Genomic DNA, 22,154 nt, shown 5'->3' with positions numbered 1-22,154 from the left:
TCCTTCCACCTTTCATGGTGACAATATTAAGTGTTTAAGTAATTATCTTAAAATATTTGTAAAACAATAGTTAATACATATGCATCTGAAGTGATCTGGGCATATATCTTGAAATACTGGCATTTTACTATGCCTGCATGCAGTTTTACCACTGAGGTGCTGAATAATTCCATTCCAATATGATTATATATTCAACTTGCTCTGTTCTTTGATTTGTTTTTTTAATCACTAACGTAAGCTAATGTAGTGTTTCTCAACATTGCAGTTATTTTCATGCTCTTAAATATTTACAACGGAAACATACGGCCTCACTTCTAAACAAGACGCAAAACAGGGTTGTTAATTAGAAAAGTAATTTAAGAAACAAGTGGATAACAAATGTTCCATAGACACAGGAAGAGAAAAATCTTTGTACACTAGTACTACTTAATTAACATTATGAGTCTTGTTTTGTAATTCATGGTGATGTCTACTAAAGACAAAGCAAACAGCTAGTTTGGTCACTGAACAGATAGAGAATTGCAATAAGAGTCAAGGATAACGTACATTGTTCCAATGCATCAAATTTCTTGGAAAATGAGCAGAACTTACAGAAAATGATGAGCCATCCTTTGAAACTGCAACAGGGTAAATTCCATCTCCTAGATGCACAGAAAGCTCCCAGCTACTTCTCTTTGATTTAGCAATAGGAATTCTAAAAAAGAAACAGACAGAAGAAGAATTTTTAACAGAGATTTCATGCTTCTCCCATTTTAACCAGAAGCGCTTTCCTCATAGGATGGTCATGAAGGATATAAAACATCATTAATCTATAGACACAGTTGGAGATCATACTTGAAAAAAATATTGGATACATTTTTCTGTCAAATGGTGTATGAGGAGAAAATACACTCTACTTTTTTTCTAGACTTGCCTTGACACACTGGGTATGCTGATAGAGTTATAGGAGGCTCTTGAATACAGCCAGCACTCGCTACAGAATTAGTTCAAACAGGATGAAAAGCAGATGAGAAAGTGGGTTGGCAGAAGAATAGCAACAGCAATAGCTGCAGCATTCTTTCTAAGGGCAAAATATAATCACTATTCCCTTCATCTCATCCTCAGTAAACCTTAATTAAAGTCCAATTAGACACAAAAGATACAGCCAAACCATTAATACACATAATTTTATAATTAATGTACATTTTAACAGCATTTCATCCACAGAGTCCTTCAAAGCAAACAGAAAAATAATGGTTTATCACAACCCATGTGCAGCATTATACCTCTTCCTGCAGCAGTCTGTGGCTGCAGCAGTTATCAGGTAATACAAGAACCATGAATCTTTTCCACTTCAGCTTAAAGAAGCTCACCTGACAACAAGGCAATCAGACCTGAAATATAATTCTTGCTAATGCAGGGTGAAATAAGTAATTGCCAGATATTTTATTTAAAATGTATAACTTTGATTTTTTTTTTCCCCTCATCCTAGCTTCCCAAGTCTCTTCAACTTTGTACTTCAACTCCGTACTTACTACAACTTACTACCTATCCTATTTCAGCACAGCCTTCAATCTCTTAAAAGATGGAAATACGTTTTTTTGGATTGTGTCACATGCAGTCTGCTGAGGATTCAAGTGCCCAGTGAACATCATCTCACCCAAAGGAAGTGCTCAGCTTGTCTGTGGAATCCACAGGGAGAAGCACCTGAGAGACCTCCAGAGGCCACAGGAGGAGAAGCTTTCTGCCTAAGCTCTGGCTTCCTCAACATTGCCGTTATTTCCTTGCTCTTCAATATTTACAATGGATGCATAAGGCCCCACTTCATTTAATATAGAGACCATTGTCAAAACACATCTGAAGAAATGTCAATGGCTTATTGGATGCAATGACACTTCTCAGCACCTCGTCTTAAAATTCCTTTCTGTCACCAAAACATTGACACCGGCTGATAGGAAACACTACAGACACTGGAGTTCCTGAAGGAGAGGAACTGAGGAATTTCCTTGACAGGTAGCAGGCGGAGAGATATTTTCATTGCATTTCCTGGCATCAGAGCACTAGGAGTAAGGAGGAATGTAAGAGGTTATTGACGGAACCTGGCTAAATTCTAGATACTATTATATTAAAATAAACAACAAGATTCAGGAGCTTATAGCAACTTCATATTTCTTGTATAAGTGGTAAGACCCCATCTCAAACACAGCTTAGTGGATCTGCTTCATTGGTGGCATGAGATTCCTTATAACCCTGCTGGCATGGCTCTGCTTCATATTGCATTTGACTGGAAGTGACCTCATGGGTCTGGCCGCTGGCCATCAAAGGAAAGACAGTCTTGTTCTCCAGCAGGGATTATTTTTGTTCGGGCCTGTCTTGCTGAGCTTTGTCAAGTGTATCTCCAAACAGGATGCATGCCTCTTGAAAGGCATGGCTATGATCACTGCTTTTCCGGGGTTTCAAACTGCCCCACAGGCATATAATTCCTCTCTCTGCAACACTGGTGGTCAGGAGGGCAAGGTCCAGAGCTGTATCTAATACCAAAGTCCACTGCAAGTTGTGCATCCCTCCTGGAATTGCTGGATCCTCTCACATTTTTCAGCTTTGCTAACCAAATGCCTCTGGCTTTTTAACTGTAATCTACGGTTGTACTCACTAAGATGGATACGTACGGTATTAATTGTTCTCATAAGAATTCTGCTTTTTCTTCATTAAATCAAATTCCTTTCAAACAAATTACTTTGTAGTAATAGACTCCATTTTAATGGGATTGAGGGATTTGTTGTCTTAGATTTGCTGGTGTTCTTTTGTGTGTTTTGTTGTTGTTTTTTGTTGGCTGGTTTTATTTTGTTTGTTTCTGTGTGTAGTTTGTTGTTTTTTTGTTTTTTTTTTTTTTAAGGATCACAAAGTTCAAAAGTAAGGATCAAAGTCCAATCCAACTTTCTCGGCTGTCAACAGGTTGAAAGCTGATCCAGTCTGCGAACTACTTTAAAAATGCCAAAGTTTTTATCAGGCTAAGAAAGGGGGCTTGGGTTTTGTTTGTGGTTTGGTTTTTTGAATGTATGCAAAGTCCAAGTGAAGGAGAAATAGCCACTCTGTTCTCAGGCAAATTTGCTTCCTTAGCTGAGAACTCTTCTAAGCCCTCCAAAGAGAAAACCTCAGGGCTTCTGAATATGTTTTCCACTAGCTGATACAAAACTCCCAAATTTCTGGCTGCTTTCAAAGATGTAGCTTGAAAAATTCTACACACCGAGCTAAAATCTGAGGTATTCTATTTACAGAAAAAAAAAAATGCTGGAAGACAAAATAGTGTCATTTTTACCATTATTAAAAAGGCCAAGTATCTAAGCTGCTAAGCTGCTTCCACCCCAACCTCAGGTTCAGAACTGAACCTCAGGTTCAGTGTGCCCTCTCCTTCTTCCAGCTGTAGCATATGAAACATCAAAGAAATGACTCTATGTGTGGAGATCATTGGCTGCAGGAACAAGCACAAGTTTAGCAGCAAGATGAGTGCTGGGTGAACAGGAAGCGGGGCCACAGAGAACTGTGTGTTGTTTCCCCTTGCTAGCATTATACGTAAGGAGAAGGAGTGAACAAACAGAGCACTGGGACTGCACTGACAGGACGAGGGTGAGAGGAGGGTGCAATGAACTCCTCTTCCATGTAGTCTTCTCTGAGCTGCCTTCCAAAGGGAAGCTACCACGAGCAACAGGGGCACATACAAAGAGGAAGGTGGATGGTGTGGCTCTGAGCCATAAAAGTATTAAGCCAAACCATGTAAATTATAAAAACCTGTAAGTGGTGTGAGAAGCAAAACAGCATCGTTTGCCTGCTTAGTTGTTTGTTTTTTTTCCACCTCTGTCACTATTTGTTCAACTGCAGATGATGTCACGGTCTCATCATTTATTTCATGCACAGCACAGTGTATTACATCCCTTTTACCCTCTACTGCCACAAAAGAAAAAGAAACACACTTTATAATAACGCAGCAATCACAGCTCCTGCTTTCCTTCCAAATTTTCAGCGAGGGAAACAGACAACTGCTAAAAATTCTAGCTCGACACACACTGTGCTCATGGAAAACAGACACTAGTTAAACTATTATCTATTCTAGTCAAAAACAAATAACGAAAGAAAACAGACAGTCACAAAAGCAAGTCAAGTAATAACTCTGCCCCAGTCTGTCCATTTTGATTGTCATCAACCAATCGGATAGAAGGGACTCAATAAAACTACAATTTTCTGCAGTTTGTGGCAAATAAACTCCTCTCTCCTGATTACTGCTGATGATGTAATGAGCTATGATAAATGTCACCAGCTCCTAAGGGTCAGGAAATAGCGTATGGATTTTTTTTTCCTTCCAATTCAAAACATGAGTTCTAATGCTGGGGAAAACTTACAAATTTTCTTTACTTCTGATATTTTTGCTGCATAATACTTTAGGTAAAGGCAGAGAAATCGCCAACTATCATAACAAACTCTCCAGTTATGAAAGATTATAAGTATTTGAAGACCAAATTATATGACACTCCATAAAGCTGCTTTTCAATTGTGCAATTACCTATTCAGCAGTTAAATAAAAGTGAAATATTGACTTAAAACAATGTTAATGGTCAAAGAATCATTAAGAAATCCTTCATCATAACTTTCACAGCAGGTGGCCTGTAAAATGATCAAGAATAATGTGCTGGATTCTGTAGCCACCAAGGTCAGTTTCTGCATACAAATCTTTGCAGGGGGAGAAAAAAAGACCTTCAGAAAGTGGGCCATTCATCTGAACCAAGTTCAGAGAATTTCCAGCACTGTGAAAAGATATGTTATGCAAGCACATAGATGTATTCAGTGGGGGTAGACTGAACCAGCTACATGGAGACTACAAAGGAGCCCTCCCATGGCTCATGAATAAGTCGAGGAAATGATCAGAAAAAAATGGAGAGATGTTTAGACAGATGGCCCACTTAAAATGCCTGGGACAGGGCATAAGCAATTTTAATGAAACTTTAGATCTACCATATAAATTGTTTCTTATTTTCTCCATACTCCCCCCCCAGAAAAAAAAACTCAAGAAAGGCAAATAGAAATTTAACAACTCAAACAGGATTCTACCTCGTGATGTAAAAAATAAAAATAAAAGTTGTAAATCATATACTTTTGAGCATTATTGGTTTAATAAGTTCATATACAAAGAAATATCCTTCACAGAACCTTCAACTATCAGATGAATATAAAAGCAGGGAATGGATAGATTAAAAGAATTCTAAACAGAAGTGTACTGCCAAACAAAACAAAAATCTAAGCTTTACTATCTGAGTACTTTCAACACTTTCCAACATAAAAGTTCATCGTTGCACAGAGAAGATAAAAGCAGCACTTTCACAGGATTATTTTAAGAACTAAAAATTATGTGAAAGGAACCTAAGAATCTGGGAATATTTTATGGGAATATTTTATTCAGCAATTTAAAATATTTTCTACGTATATTCACACACATTTCTGTGTATATTCAGATTGATGCATCTATACCTAAAAATGGGTTTCCCTTCTTTCTACTTTATGCATGCATTATGTCCACATACACCTTTCACCAAGAGTATGAAAATATACCATCATTAGACTAAATTATAGTTCTGCGTGTGTCATACAAAATAATAACCTCTACTAGCCTGTGTGCCAGCCATCAGACAAAGGCTGAATTACTCAATGCTTATGTCGAAATTGTTATGTCAAAATGGTTTCATATTGCATTTTCTTACATATTAAATTTAGATTGATAACAAACGCATAGTTATAGCCGTGTACTATATCTGAACAGTGACCACTAGAAAAAATAAAATTACATGGGAGGTAAACTGTAAAATAGAAAGCATCGTTCTAAAAAAATATTATGGAGTGAAGTGTGCTTTGATTCAAAGTAATGCACATCTGGATGCTTCTTTTTCATTTAATAAAAGCCTTTTTGGGGATTGACAAAGACCTGCAATGCAATGTCCATGGAAAACCTCCAGCAGCAAACCCCAGATCAAGGCTAAGTAATGAAATGGTTAAACCTAGGTCCTATAAATCCAGGGTGAATTTAGCTACCCAGATCTAAGTGTGTGGCTCAACCACTTTTTTGTCTTTATTTAACTGACAAGTAACCCTGCAGACAACCTGAGCTCACCCTGGCTTACCCTCTTTCACTCTGAAGGTCTCAAAGCACGCAGAGCTTGGGGCCTGCAAACTGCGTCACTCCGGCTCGCCTGCTTTACAGCTAGCTTCCCAATCGGCCTAGCAGGCATCCGGGAACTCGGGGCTCCTCTGCCAACGTTGTCTCCATAGCCTTAAGGAGAAGAGATGTGCTCTGAGCACACAGGCTAACATCAACAAATTCTAAACCTCTTGAAAAGTCTTTCATGGCTCTTAGTTTTAAATCTTTGAGGAAAAGGAAGTAAGATTTATGCTACCGCCCATCTTGCTCTAACAAATTCATGCTTGCGGTACATACACCTGGAGAGATTTGGGTTATCAGCCTACCTCAGCCTACGAGGGTTCAGATCTACCTCTCATCTCCCAAATCTTCCAAGAGCAAGAAGTCAGCAAGCAGGCACTTGGGGAACTCACCATCCTGCCTGCTGATGGAAGGATGGAATGAGAGACAGAATCATCTAGGTTGGAAAATACCTTCCAGATCATCATGTCCAACCATCAGTTTGACCTACTGAGTTCCACCACTAAGCCACATATCTCAGTGCCATATCCACACATCTCTTCAATACCTCCAGGAATGGGGAGTCCATCACATCCCTGTGCAGCCTGTTCCAATGCTTGGCCAACCTCTGTTTCAAGACTGAGACACAGAAAATACAGGTTTACAGCCTGACAATGGAGGTGGAAAACCTGGCTCTATGTCATAAAGGCATTACTCAAATCATGTGTTCACAAACACAGAGAAAAAGTTGTTTATTTTCCGTGTAATTTACAAGTCTGTGCTTTTGATTTGTTCTTTCAAACCATGTTTCCTAAATCAGCAAAACTATTTATGGAAAAAAGGAACTACTTGGAAGCAGGTGTTTTTAATAAGATCAGTCAGCAATATTGACTTGTGCTAAAACTACCATACAGAAAAGAAAAATTTAAGAATTGTTCCCATAAAAAAAAGTTTGTGGCAATTTCTCCTTTATTAAAATATTTAATTCAATAACTGTGTTTCTGTCTAGCAAATAATGTTGCATTCTTCATTTTTTAATAAGGGTTTGTCCTTCACACTTATAATAATAATACACTCCACAAGAGGACAAACATCTTTTTTCCTGTACAAATTTTCCGTATTTCATTGAACAAGGAAGTCGATTTCTCTTATTGTGCAACTAATTATTGTAAGACTACTCGTAAATAACTCCCTTTCTTTTAATACTCAAAAAGTTTAAGAACAACTTGCTGTTGCAGGGAGGACCACAGCTCTTCTGTTAGCATCATCAAGCAGCAGTTATATCCTCCCATACGGTGTGATGGTACCGGGATGTAGCTGCTGGGCAGCCTGCTTCCTGCACCTCCATTCAAACAATGGCTGTGCCCAATAATAACGTGCTATTTTTCACTTTGTGTTTTTAGAATATTACAGGTTTCCTGTGCATATTAAAAACTGAAAACAAGCAATTTCTAAACCACTAATATGAAATGGAGATGAAATAATTAAAAGATTATCTACTGATAAGTTTGATAAGGTAGGAGATATTCAATTTTACATCTGTGCACAAGGCAATTTTCCATACTTAAAAAGAAATTAAGACATCTGGGCAAATTCTGTGTTAGGCTTCCTGTCATCATCCAATAGCAAAATTGGCCTGTTAATTAATGTAGCCTACTAATTCTGAACTAAATTGCTATCAACCACTGTAAATGTGAATTCAAAACACATTTGCTACTTTAATCCATCATTCCTTTTCTCAGAATTCAAGTTTCAGTTATTCACCTACCTTTGCACAAGAGCTCTGTAGAGCACGCAATCTCAGAGGTAATCAAAACAACATACCATGGGTGTGAAAACAGTGCTTTAGTTCTTGAAACAAATTACCTCAATCATCTCTACCTACTAAGCTTTGATTCATGCTGCAGAACAGACTCTGGGCATAGGAACCAGATCCTTGCCCAACACAAGCAGGACAGAAGTGTACCCAGCACAACACAGCCACAAATGGGCACACAGAGCACAGGACTAGACCAGAACTAATCTGAAGTCAAACACAAAGAGTATCTGCTCCTCAGCATCAACCAGAAAGCCACTTGTACTCACCTTAATGGCAATTTATGCATCTGCACTCCTCCAAACCCACAAGCTCCGTATTTAGTTTGGTTATCAGCCCACAGTTTAAGAGATAAACTGACACTTGTTCCCTAGATTCAAGCTCAAAACCCTTTGTTCAGTGCGGCACTTTTGAGAAATCATTTTGCCAGTTTGGAGGACAAAATATTTATATTCAAATCAAATTTAAAACTTTCATTTTGAAAAAACCTTGCTTTAACATGCCAGTACTCTCCTTATCCTGTTAAAAGACATCTTTAACACATCACTGTTTTGCCAGCTATAAGTAATTTACAAGGTTAATCCCCCCAAAACACATTAACCTATCTTTCATATTCAGAGACACACAGCTGCACCCGCAGACTGTCATACCCACCATTACAGCCAGTAACATCTGACTGAAACGCAGCATTTCCTTGAAGAATAAATGATATGTGGCCCGATACAGTGAAACCTGTCAGCACCTGCTCAATTTACTAACCCAAGAAGATCATGAGTGAGAGCTATTACAGTCAATGGACAGGGAAGATATCAGAATAAGGCCATCTCTGAGGCAATTTGTTAAAAACACTGGAGGTAAGAACATCAACCTTCTAAAAGGCCCACAGGGAATACAGTATGCAAACTAATGAAAAATTATAAATTATATTAAGCTAACAAACAAAACCTGTCTTCGAACCAAACTGAAAACGTCTTCTATAAAACACCAGCTCCAAATACCCTTTTGAGGCTGTTATTAAAAACCATGTACAGACTTCTATTTTTCCCATATTTAGTAGTTTAATTTAGTTCTTTCACTACACTCCTTTTTTAATCTGTCAGTCTACTAAAACCAGATCATATTGCCAGATATATGGAATAGTTTTCTCTCTGCCACGTTTTGTAGTACCTATGATTTGACTTAGCCCATCACATACACAAATACCCTGAAGGTCATTATTTAAAAAAAGAAAGAATGCTATGAATTTTGTGTGCATCTTGGAAAACATAACACAGCAGGCTTCAGCATGATTTCCAAGAGCTCACCCATCACAGAGCTGACCACCTCCCGCAAACTGGGTTGCAGCAAAGCCAAAAGAGTGCATCGAACAGCTTAATCATCTCATGCCTGAGATCACTTTTGTAACACAGCTGTACTGATCATATTTACTCTGTTGTGATATCTTCTCCATGAGGCTTAATTCAGGAAATACGTGGGATACACATTCAAGATGGTACACAGTCCCAGAAAAGGATGGTCAGATTTTCCCTTACTGGCCATCCTATATGCTTTAGTGTAAGAAACGGAAGCTAACACTGAACTGCAACAATATACATAATTTAATATCATTAAATATGATTAAATTTAATTCAAAAATGTTTAAAGAAAATTGATATCATTAAATATGACAAAATGATAATAATCATTTGCAACAATATATCTCTCTGGAATCTTTACAAAAAGAAGCATCTTTAATGCATACATAAGAACTGCCATTGGATGATGGTACATCAGTGATGCACTACCAAACCAAAGACAAATCTGATCAGAGCATTTGGCTAGAGGTACTCAAGCCAATGTCTGGCAGACAATGTAACAGCTACTTCCTCTACCTGACATGTAAAAAAAAAAAAAAAAAAAAAAGTAATGTCTCATAGATTTTAAAGCTTTGTTCTCTATTTCTTCTGCACTAGGTTCCTACTGAACAGATTAATGCTGCTAATTCTGTTAGGTTAGAAAGAAAAAACTGAAGATGAAAAACCCCAAGAGTTCATTAAAAATTAAATTATATTAGATCACATAAAACATGCATATCTTCAGTAAGTACTAATTCTTCACATCTAGACAATTATAGCATGTAACAGAGCTCCAATGACTCACGTTACCATCTATAGATCTTCTACTGCACCTTTAGCATACATCCCGAGTTCAAACCACTGAGCTTTAGCTATGTGATATTAACCATTTATTTATAACAAATGAAGAGAGAAAGGTGCCTCTCCACAAGGAGTTAGACCTCAGATAGGCTGAACTACCTTTAGGTGACACTCACCTGTATTTATTACACTACTTAGGCACTATGAATCTGGGCCACAGAAACCCAGGATCTAATTATTTAACAAATTTATATGCATTCAAAAGATAAATCTCTATTTCACTCTGTATATTTTCATCCTTTTAATAGGACACCTGCTATTGTTCACAAATCAATAGAAGAAAGCCAACAAGATAAATGGTGTGCAGGTTTCCTAATTAGCTTAAGCTATGTGCAACAGATGTGAATGAAAGAATTTCAGAATAAATGATTAGTTAAATTAGAGATATTATTTGTGAAGGACAAAAATAAGATCCGTAAAAAATACTGAAGTATTTGTAACAGCTAATGCTTTATGCTCAGTATTAACAAACAAAACTTTTGCTCACTAACTGCGCAGATGGGATGGACCCAAAGAGTGGCAGTAAGACAACTGCATATAATGACTACCAGAAAGTGGGTTTTCTACTTAGATCCCTCTGTCTTTATCTGGGGAGAATCATACCCAAGATAGCATGGGAACACAAAACTGGCCATATTAGGAGGATAAAATTTCCACTTAGTCTAATATTCAGCGATCCACAGCAAATAAATAAGGACAAGGATCTAGTCACACTTCTCCAATATACTTACCCAGAAGTTCCCTCTCCTTCCTTGCCTTTGCAATGATAATTAGCACTAAATCAAGGTAGTTTAGCAATTTGAAAATCAAAGAAATAAACTTCCAAAATACCAAACATGTTTTTCACACACTACATAGTGATACATATATATCTTATACATATATGTATAGTGTATATATATAAACATGGTACGTATATACCTTGTGCTGTATATTTTACATAGTATAGAAGACGCTTTTCTTTAAACATATTTACTTCCAATTCCAAATATTATTTAGTTAAAATAATTACACATACAGTTTTAAAAGATAGCACTGTTCTTTTTCGTAAACTGATGTGTAAAACTGTTTAAAATTATGTTTGGAGAAAAACGCAAACAACCATCAGCAAACAACTCGTCTGTTTCTTCTAACACAGAAGAAATATAGTTTTTTATAGAAATATAGTTTTTTATAGAAAACGTAAGGTAAAATTGTTGCACAAACATGATGTGGCATACACTCCTTAGTTGGTTTTGATCCAGTGTAACCATGCTCTCTGCTATCTCACAAAAATTTATGTGCAATGCTACCAGTAATCAGTAAAGGAACAAATGAATGCAAGGGAAGGACCAAAATACTTTTAAAATGCACATCCAGAGGCAGTGACTGGCAGCTGAGAGCAGATGTCGTAGGAAGATGCTCAGAAACAGTTCTCACAGCTTCTTCAATCCTAACCCTTCCTTTGTGCTGTGCTGAGGGAACCTGTACACAATGACAGCCACGTTCCCTCTAAGCCCAAAATCTCTGCACCCATATCCAACACAGTTTTTCCAAAATGCAAATCACTGCAGCCCATTCTGGGCTATCCTGTTTGAGATCACAGAATCACAGAATTTCTAGGTTGGAAGAGACCTCAAGATCATCGAGTCCAACCTCTGACCTAACGCTAACAGTCCCCACTAAACCATATCCCTAAGCTCTACAAAAAAAGATGAGCAGACCCTGCCAGCTTTACAGGTATGGCAATTTCTCACAGCTTTTCTAAATCAACTTTTCTAAGGGCACAACAGCAGAAAGGTGACCAGCTCTCTCACTACCTCTTGCTTCTGTGAAGGCACACGTGAGTTACTGAAAGCTGAGGTTGAAGAGATGAGAGTTGTGGAATGGTGCTGTAGTGCCTGGTGTAAGGAGACGCAGGCTTAAATGGCCATAAAACTGCCACGATTTTGGAAATCACTAAAACAGATAATCGCTCTATTCACTCAGAAGGATTCAGTTAAGACAGGCATTAAGACTTGGGAAAAGGAAGCCTGTACAATGTGATGTCCAAGATCAAAGAGTGGAAAAATCACAGCTAACAGGGGAGTAAGGTGGACCTAATGTTAGTAAACATCTTTAAATGACTGTGATTTGTCCAACAATATGGGTAAAAGAAAAAAGGATTTGCTGCACTGGGGTGGGGGGGAAACATAGGATTTAGAAAAGAAGTGCTGCCACTTGTTCAAGGCAATGAACAGAGGAAAGCTGTTGGTTTACAGCATCTCCCTCATCAAAGAACCATAAGAGTTGGGTATAGCCAGATGAAAACCCGGCTTTAAATTGCAGTGCCTGGTAGAAAAATGAGCAGCAGAACCTGGAGAAAATCCCTACTGTGTGATCAAGGTGTATCAACAACCAAACAACCACCCAGGGCAGAGCGAGGAGCCTCAGAAACATGTACCACAATACTGGGGGAAAACGAGCTTGAACCCTAGGGAGGATAAAATTTAACAGATATTCCAGGTTTTTTGTTTTTTTGTTGTTTTTTTCTTTTTACATCTGGGACTCAATAGCCAAGTAAATAGTTTGTATCACTGCAATACAAGTGTAGCAAGACTAAATTTTATGAACCACCACAGAGAGGACAGGACAAAGACCTGTCACCTCCTTTCTAAATCAATGGGTAAACATCCCTGGTTTCAAAAGAACCAGGTTCTGCACTGCTCTTTCCTGCCCAGCCTTTCTCACACTGCAGGCTTTGAAGATGCATGTTAAAGGGAAACCACAGCCAAAACAAACTCCAAGCACCACATCCAATTACACAAAGAAGTAAACCACTAAAGAACCATCTGTGAAATATATTAAAGAAGTGCTCATAATCACAAAAGAAAAAGTCATTCAGACAGTCTAAATACAGATCCAGGCCTTTGAATACTTAATATGAGCCAATAAAAGTAAGAATATTTTTCATTTAAGGCACCATCTATCCACCTAAGTAACTCATCTGAAATATTATGACATACTCAAGTAGATTTTCTTTTAAGAGTCACCACAACATCAGGTTATGAAGATAAGAATACAAACTACCTAATGGAGAACAAAAAGGGCTACCTCAAATACAGGTAGCAGATGATTTTGAGTTGTGCAAGACATCAAACTCAGCTCCATGACAGCCCATAACAGCACAATTAGCAATGTTACCTCTCAAATACTTTTCCCATTAGTTAGTTAGACAAACCTCCGCAGTCACAGAGCAACAAATGGACCTGAGATCCTACTTCTTAGGAAAATACATACAAAAAAGTGAAAAATACTTGGGTTTAGTTTGTTTTTTATTGTTGTTTTTTGGGGGGAGGGAGGTTGTGGTTTTTGTATTTTATATATACATATATATTTTATTTTTTTTAAGATACCTCTTGGTAATGCGCTATCAGGAAATGCCTTATCAAAAAAGTGAAGGAAGAGCTCTCAGGACTTCTGAGGGAAACGTGGGACTCGTTTTTCTCCTGAAAATGTTTCTTCAACATTTTCACTTATACACACACACACTAAAACTATGCAAAAGTGACCTGACTCTTTAAAAACTGAAAAGAAAGAAGCCTTAGCTCAATCTTACACATTTGCACTTTTAATCTTACCCTTAAACAAGACTGATTCAAGCATAACTGCATGGAAGGTCAGCTTCTATACTGGCATATCAAATTTCAAGCCAACAGCTCTTTTATTTAAAATATGTTAGATAAAAAAGGTAATATGCTCTCTGTAAGAGTTCCCTTGAGGTTAGAAGAACCAATAAATTAACTGTTACCATATGTTTGGCTCCTTTTGGCACAATTCAGTAAGAAAACACTGCCAAACCACTTTTGGCAGGTAATAATATTTGGTAGCTTATAGCACAACTTGGGAAAAAAAGGAAACTGGACAGAAAGCTTGGAAATTAATAGAAGGAACTGCATTATATAGTTAGCTGTATGCTGTTGAAAGAAAAATTCTAACAAAGTCAACTTTATGGGTCTGATCTCTAATAAGCAGCTGCCTCTTCAAAAGAGAGCTATATCAAATGAAAACTCAAACAGTCCAGCTAATACAGTAATGATATTTTGCTTAAAAAGAGCCAGATACGTATGATTTATTTTGCAAACAAGAAGCTCTGTAAAATTAGCATTTCAGTGTTAAAATGCTTATTATTAGTGTTTTCATTATAGTGGGCTTATTTCATTATAAATGAGTAGAGTTTGACCTTATTTACAACACTCTGAGTTCTTACGTTTCACTTGTTAAAATTAAATACATATTTTTCACATCTTTTATACCTACATGATTGAGAATAGAACGTGACAGATGAAAAGCCTTCAACACTATACCTCTGATTATAATTAAAGACATAGGATGTAAAATCCTGGGCATTTTAAGAACATCTATGAAAAAATTGTTTAAAATTCCAGCAAAACAGGTGGAGGCAAACCTAGTTTGTCCTATTCTTATACCAAGGGAAGCAGGACTTGCTCTGTAAGGTCAGAGATGACATCAATGCTTTTCCACATATGAAAATGTCTGTTTAATGTTATTTTTGTAACCATCTACAGTGAAGTACTCCAAATCCATTATTATTCTCATTTCCAATAAAATGGATATAGCTCGTTGTTAATGTCATAAACATGCATTCTGTATTTCTTTTATCAATTGCATCATCCCATTAAATTCTAATTTTTATGCAATAAATCACTCGCTATTCAGTCAGTAATAGCGGTTCACTTGCTATTGCAGTTCTATACACATATCTGGCAAACAGTTTCAGGCAGACTGACAGGTATAGGCCAGACATTTCACTTCTTAAAGTCATGTTACTGCATAGTTAATCCCATATTTGCATTAATTTGACTACAAGCACTTACAGGTAAGAGTAATCCTAAAGCTCAGGTCTAAAGATCATACTATAAGCTTCCGGAAGGTTTTCCAGAAGAAAAATATTTTTGCCATCCTACAGATGCTTGTCTCGTTCATCCATTTGGGATTTGACTAATAATCTTCTCATTACTGTATTCATCTTCCGCTCTTTTATTTTTTTATTTTAAATAAGGCAATTTCTATGAAGACTTGACACTGAAATCAGAGACTTCATTACCCTGCAAAATATATCCACAGTTCAAAGTATTTAAGAGGGTTAAACAAAATGCAAACATTTAATGCAACATTAAGCATGTGAAATAAAAACTTGATTGCCTAAAGAAAGCATGCTATGCTGTTACCCTGGTGACAGGTTAAAAAAGGATTGTGAGCTGAATGGCTGTATGATATGAAATTAAAATGTTTCACATTGAACAATCCAAAATGAATTGGGAAAGGTTAGAGCAGAGGAGAGAGAAATCAATTCTCCAATGGCAATGGTGAATGGAAGTGAAGTCTGAATAGGATTTGCCAGTGGGGTGCAACAGCTGCCAAATATCCTGCAGCCAAAGAATTACAATAATACTGATGAAGTGTGCAAGAGCTTTTGGAATCATTGCAGGGAACAGAGAAATACTCCTACAATAATGAGGCCATTCTGTGTCCCATCCCACTTTAGCAGTTAAATCAAAGGAAAAAGAAATGGTTGAAAATTGTAATACTCAATAACAAAGGTATAAATGAATTATCTATCCCTTCAATCAATATCTCATATTTAACTACAGCCTTTGTGAATCATGAATGAAGCAAGTGTGCTAAAGAATGGACAAATCAAGACACATACATGTAAAAGTATGCAGACAATATTGAATGAGAGAGACTTTCTTCCCATATTATTTTCTTGATAAAATTTCTACTGCAACAGCATCCAGAATATGCTATACACTGCACAAACAAACAGCAGGACACAGACAATGCTCCAAGGAACTTAACAAGGTAAGGTCCTGATGTTTGTGCTTATCTTTTCTATGTTGTTAATCCTAGGAAAGAAACACAAATAGCACTTCTCATATGAGAACACAGTTACACATACATTTTTCACTGAGCTTAGAGTCCCCTAAAGTGAAGAAAACCTTTGCCCTTATATTAAAAAAAAAAAAAAAACACTCCAACACAATTTCATTTCTGCCCTTAGAAACTCCATATAAAACATACAGATGGAGAGAAAAAACTATGCTCAAAATAGCTGTAAAATGACTGGGGAGCATGTGGTGATTAGCACGCAACTTGTTAGTTCTACAGCTTCGTGTATACATTTTTTACACAAATATTAAGAAATGAGTTTAGGAGGTGTAAGCCTGCATGAAAGGAAAGAATTGTTAGGCTTAAAAAAGGGGATCAGAGTAAAGGTAAGACCAAGAGATCTTGTGGTAAAGTGAGGATCTTGGAAAGAAGTCATAAGCAAACCACGGATGAGGAAAAGGCCACGTCGCGTACGTTCAATTTTCAACATTAACTGAGTGGTAGCCACAGAAGCTATGATACTCCAGTAGTAGCTGCTGTTTTCCCTCCAGACATGGTGAAAATAACTCACAATAAACACAGGGACTTAGCCAGGTCCATTTATTTTGGTGACCGACCTTCCCACCAGCAATCACCTGAGCAAGACGTGCGCTGCCTGCTGCCTGAACATCCTTCCAGAAGATGTTCAGTGAGGTCCAAACTTCATAATGATTATTATGAAGTATTATGAAGATATATAATATCTTCATTATTATGAAGATATTATATATCTTCATAATTATGAACTAATGATTATCGACTCTAAAGATTGAGCAAGCATGAGTGCCCAGAACACCTTTTTTCCCCATAAATGAAATACGGATAATAGGCTAGGAAAAGCTCCCAAAACAGACCATTCTGTTTCTGGTATATATGTTCACACAGAGCAATAGCTCTGCTTCCAAACTACTATATACATACCTGATATTACTTACACTATCAATTCTGATGTCATTAATTTAATCCAAAGAGAAAAAAAATAAGATACCTTCTGTAGTGGTCATAAATGCTCCATTTATGCTGAATTTCACTCTATTCCAACTTTTACATTTTATATAAAAGTTTGTTTCCACTGGCTAAAAACACCTGCTTCATATTTTTGCATCTAATTGTTCGTCTCTACCACATGTAATCCTCTTTCTGTAATATGCAAATGATCAATGTAGAAGGGTAAATAACACCACATTTTAAAGACGGACAGAATACTATATAGGGCAGCAAGATTACGAAAAATAATAAAAAAACATTATTAATGAGAGGCCAAAAGAATAACATTAAGCAACATCTGAAGGGAAAAGGTAGGGATGTCACGACCTGGAGATGCCATTACAAATGAGGATCTCTCACACACAGAGAATGGATTCTTAGTACCTTGCTAGTATACAGGGAACAAAAAAATACACAGTGGAATAATGGTCTGAAGCTGTAGTGGTTACATAAGTATATTGAGGGTTTTCAAAGGCAGAGCAGTAAATCATGAAAAGAATGCCTGGCTTGTTAAGCAGGGGACCAGGAGAGTAAGGGTAAGACAGTGTTATTTTCATGAGCTAAGGATGACTGCGTAACTCCAAAGTCAGGGAATGAAGGAAAGCCACAATTGGGTTGGACTTAGTCATCCTTACCAAATGAAAACAAAGCATTTTAGCTTTATATCACACAAGAGGGTATTTGTAGGGTAAGGCAAAGTATAAATATTTAGCTGTACTTGCAATAACTGTTCATGTTATTACTGTGGTTCTGGGGGGGAGGTGGAAATCACGGAGTGTAACTGATACAATTCAGCGGTGCCTGTGCTGCAGCTCACTCTCCTTCCAAGTGGCCGGTTTGGATGACTCTAGTAAATTTTCCTGACATCATCAATGTAACACAACCTTATTTTGTGCTGCTCCAGCAGCGCTGGAGAGCCAGAAAGCTCTCCTATCGAGCAGCTGACCATTCTTCCATATGGGGAAACCCTAGGCTGGCAAAGAGCTGGCTGCGTCCCAGGCTCCAGCAGGATAATAGGTGTAGTCTATGTGAAAGCAAGCATGAGAGGGGTCCTGGGCTCCACTGCCCTCCAAACAGCTCACTAGCTGCCCTAAACCATAAAACAGCACGTAAAAGCAGGCATCTGAACCATCATTACTATGCACAGCTGAGGATTTACATCAATATATCTGTATCAAGTCAACCTAGACACAAACCTACAAAAGCTCATGAAATAAAACACTAAACATAACTGTTTCTGTTCTTGCTGTTCACCAATCCGAATTGGTAAACAGCCAATGAAAGGACAAACCAGCAGTTCTGGATTAAAACAAAATTTCACTTGTATTTTAACTATAGTTTCTCACTAAACAAATATACTTACCATTCCTGTGAAAGTATTCTTTTATGCTTGGAAATATCATCCATTTTAGGTCTCAACATACTTTACAGAAGCTGATAAATAAATATTTACAAGACCCTAATAATGCAGCAAGGCATTAAGGCCATTTTGTCTTTTGGTAAACTGAGGCTCAATGCTGACTTCTCTAAGGCCCCACAAGAACAGTTTAACTCAAAGCTCTCCAGTCTCAGTCTTCTGTGCTAAACAGGCAAGCAAGAAAACCCCTTTAGTTATTTTCTAGCAATGTAAAACATTTCCCAATGCGTTACCGTCTTTTTGCATGTAGTATCAGGTAATGTGGGCATGCAGCCTCACTGTTTTTTTCCAAGTCATAAATGATGAAAGGGTAAAACCCATAGAAAAATTAGGAAAATACACTTAGCTGCCAACACAAGCAACACATAGGAAGTGCTGCAGGCAATTGGGTTTAGAAGTATAAACATCACATTAGTAGACCCATGAGATAGCATGATGTAGCCACACCTGGAGAGTCACTCTCCTATTCCCCTCCCAACCCACTAATGAAAACAAGTCTGAAGCCAAAATGTGAAGATTCAACTGTACAACATCATTTTTGGTCTCAAAGGCTAACTACATCAAACAGACACAAAATAAGCTGGATCCACTTCAGCCAAAATATGTTTCCACTTGAAACAAGATCAAGTTCTGTCTAGAAGACCTTGGGATTTTACTAGATGCTGTAAATCTGTTCAGCAGCTGTGGGTGGCACCAGCTTCACAATAAACTCGACTATGGAACAAGTAGGAAAAGTCCTCGGCAAAGTAACTGAAAGCTGAACAATGAAATAATCATCAATCATTCATAGCTGTTTCCTGGAGGAAACATGTGCCTCTATTATCTGGATACCACAGCGAAATATTCACATTAGTAGTATCTGGCTCACAAAACACCAAGCATTTTCATTAGCTAATTATCTTCCAAACACAAAACAAAACCAAATGCTCAACACAACCCATTTCCCAGGAAAAAATGGTCAAATAACAAGTAGTTTAGTTAAAAAAAAAAAAAAAAAAAAAAAAAAAAAAAAAAAAAAACACAGAAAATGCCCTAAATATCATATTGCATAACAAAAGTAAGTGTCTGAATTTCTGTAACTGTGAGCACTCACAGGTCCCCAACAGCCATTCTAGCTAAGGGTTGGCAAATTAATCCTACAAGACCATTGGTGAGGGCAGGGGCACAGAGTAATGCAGACAGTGGAAACTCACCTGTGGGTGCTCCACCCGAATTATAATGCCATTCACTCTGACACAGGAAAGGCAAACTGGTGCTGGCTCAAGGCCTGCATTAACCTCAATGCCACGCAAACTACCCCAACAAAGAATCCCATTACAGAGGTCACACCTAATTGAAACCAGCGGAACAAAGTTGGGTGTTTGATCTTAATGAGGCAAAAGCTCACCAATCCGAGTGCTCTCTAGTAAGAACCTTACACTTGATGATTCAAGACACCCAAAGAATTGTCCAATTCCTTGCCAAGCAGAGGAGCAGGCTGGGACAGTGAATCCATAATCTGGCTCAGCTCCATTTCATCTGAGTACAGTCTCAGTAGCCCTGCTAGCAAAAGGTGGAGTTTCTGTGAAGACTGCCAAGTGTGGTTCTGTCTATCCATCTGACTAGAATAACAATCCTGAGCTTGGGCTGAATAAATCATGGGGAAAAAAGGGAACTCTAAATACCCCTGCAGTTGTAAAAGAATGCATACTACACATATGGCTCCCAAAAGGGAAAAAAAAAAAAAAAGCCACAAATGAAAACCAAAAGATAATCATATAACTCAAATTCAGCAGAAAATTGTCTATCCAGTAGCTGTGCCAAGTTCAGAAGAAATAATGCATGATTTCAAAATAGTAATGTTCAGTGTAATTCCTCGCACAAAAATTCCTCATGATTGCTTTCAGTGTATGCAAAAGAAAAAAATGCCGGGGCAATGAAACTTTGAAGATGGTCATCAACATGTTTGTGTACTTTTCCAAACTGTCAGGAGAATGTTATGGATCAGTTTTGGAATACGTAGTCTAAATTCACTTACATTCTCCAACGCGGATTTAAAATTCACACAGACTCCAAACATCCAATTCTCCCACAGTGAACTGCATCCAAGATTACAACTGGCTTTTTTGATTTGTTGCCAGTAGGACAGGTTCCTACTATATACTTTTTATTTATTAAAAATTTTCAAACAGATTGCAGGCATACCAGTAACGATGTGCTTTTTATGGCCACAATCCTGCTCCTAAAAAATGCCCATGACATGGAACACCTTCAAAAACAAGTCAGACGCAGCTTGGCTACGTTAGGGACATGCCATGAGGGATCCTTGATGGGGCTGCAGTAACTTATATGCTCCACAGTAGTCAGTCCCCTCTAGAGGGAGTCCACCAGCTGCTCTGAGGAGTGGAGAGTACTGTCCAGGAAACTGCACAATCCTTTGACCTCGCTCTCCTTTTGTTTCCTTGACTTGTCTCTGAAGGAAAGGGGCTCGTTATCGGTTTTGATTTTCTTCAGATGTCACTTACCAGTAAGCCTTTTCGCATTACTTTGTCCTTAGTTGGCCTCAGACAGGCAGCTTTACTGTCATTAGAACAAGTAGACCTAACAGTGGATGTGGATTGAAACAATGACCTATCCACTAAGAACCACATTCAGCCCCGACTTTAAGAAAATTCTAAGGTTCAGCTTCTGAAGGCTTCCTTCCAGATCTGCATACACCACAACAGACAGAAAAGACCATCCTGAGGAAACTCAGCTGAACGTAGGTACCTGTCATAGCAAGAGAAAGAGATATCCCCTGTACTGAAAAGATTTGTTAGCTGTCCACCACTTGAAACCTGAAAAAGCAGATCTTAATCCAGTTTTATCAAGGAAAAACTTCATGTGGTCAGACTCTACTGCCTTCTCTGCTCATGCTAGAGGAATCCATGTGAGGGAGTTAGGTTACAAGGACTTCAGTAGGAAGCTACTTTGTCTTCAAAGCAGTAGAGTATTTGCTTCCCCTGTATGTTGCAAAATGAGAAGGGCTGTGCCTGATTGCTCAATGAAGTATTTTTACGTATTTGACAGTATGGTTTAAGTAGTTGAATATGTTTTTTCTATTAAGATACCTAGACACCTCGTAATAAAAGAAAACATTTGCATTAGAAATAAAACATTAAGAGATTCTTCAAAAATTGGACTCCTTTTCTCATTATCAAGAAGATTTTACCATTAAAAAAAAAAAATCTAAAATCAGAGCAAGGAATATAACAGCAGTTTGAGAATCACTATTTAAGTCAACAATTCCTATACTTAAAATTAAGTAGGAACGGATCCTTTACTCCTCTACAGCACTAACAGACTACTTAACTTCCTATGCTGACCAGTAAAAACTAAGTCAAAGCTCCTCCTCATTTTCCCTCATTCATTTTTTAGCTGAGGAACAGTGGCCTTAGACTATCTGTTGTTCTCCTTATGCCATTTGCTATTGAGGATACAACTTGTGGAATGAAGTAAGAAGGCGCTTAACTTTCCCCTATAGGTGCATAAGGCAAGCAATGACCTAGCCCTACATATGCTATGTATTATGAAGCTGTTATGCTTGCTCTAAGTGTCTTTTTTTTTTTTTTTTTTTAACACCATATGGTACTATTTATCTTTGTGGGTACAAATAAAAATAAAGACTTCTTGAAACCACATTTCATT

The 22,154-nt window shown here is 37.7% G+C and overlaps 1 protein-coding gene across 2 annotated transcripts in view; it reads right to left on the bottom strand.

Annotated features, from left to right (window-relative positions):
• Positions 1–22,154, bottom strand: part of PCCA (propionyl-CoA carboxylase subunit alpha) — a 278,772-nt gene that overhangs the window by 109,393 nt on the left and 147,225 nt on the right. For both annotated transcript variants that reach the window (XM_068677675.1, XM_068677680.1), the window contains exon 19: positions 592–694. In XM_068677675.1, the coding sequence (XP_068533776.1) occupies positions 592–694 (103 nt within the window). The remainder of the gene's footprint in view (positions 1–591; positions 695–22,154) is intronic.

The sequence above is a fragment of the Anas acuta genome, chromosome 1 (assembly GCF_963932015.1).
Source record: "Anas acuta chromosome 1, bAnaAcu1.1, whole genome shotgun sequence".
NCBI classification, from domain to species: Eukaryota; Metazoa; Chordata; class Aves; order Anseriformes; family Anatidae; genus Anas; species Anas acuta.
Note: the sequence above shows the minus strand (reverse complement) of the source record. Positions and strands in the feature narration are given on the sequence as shown.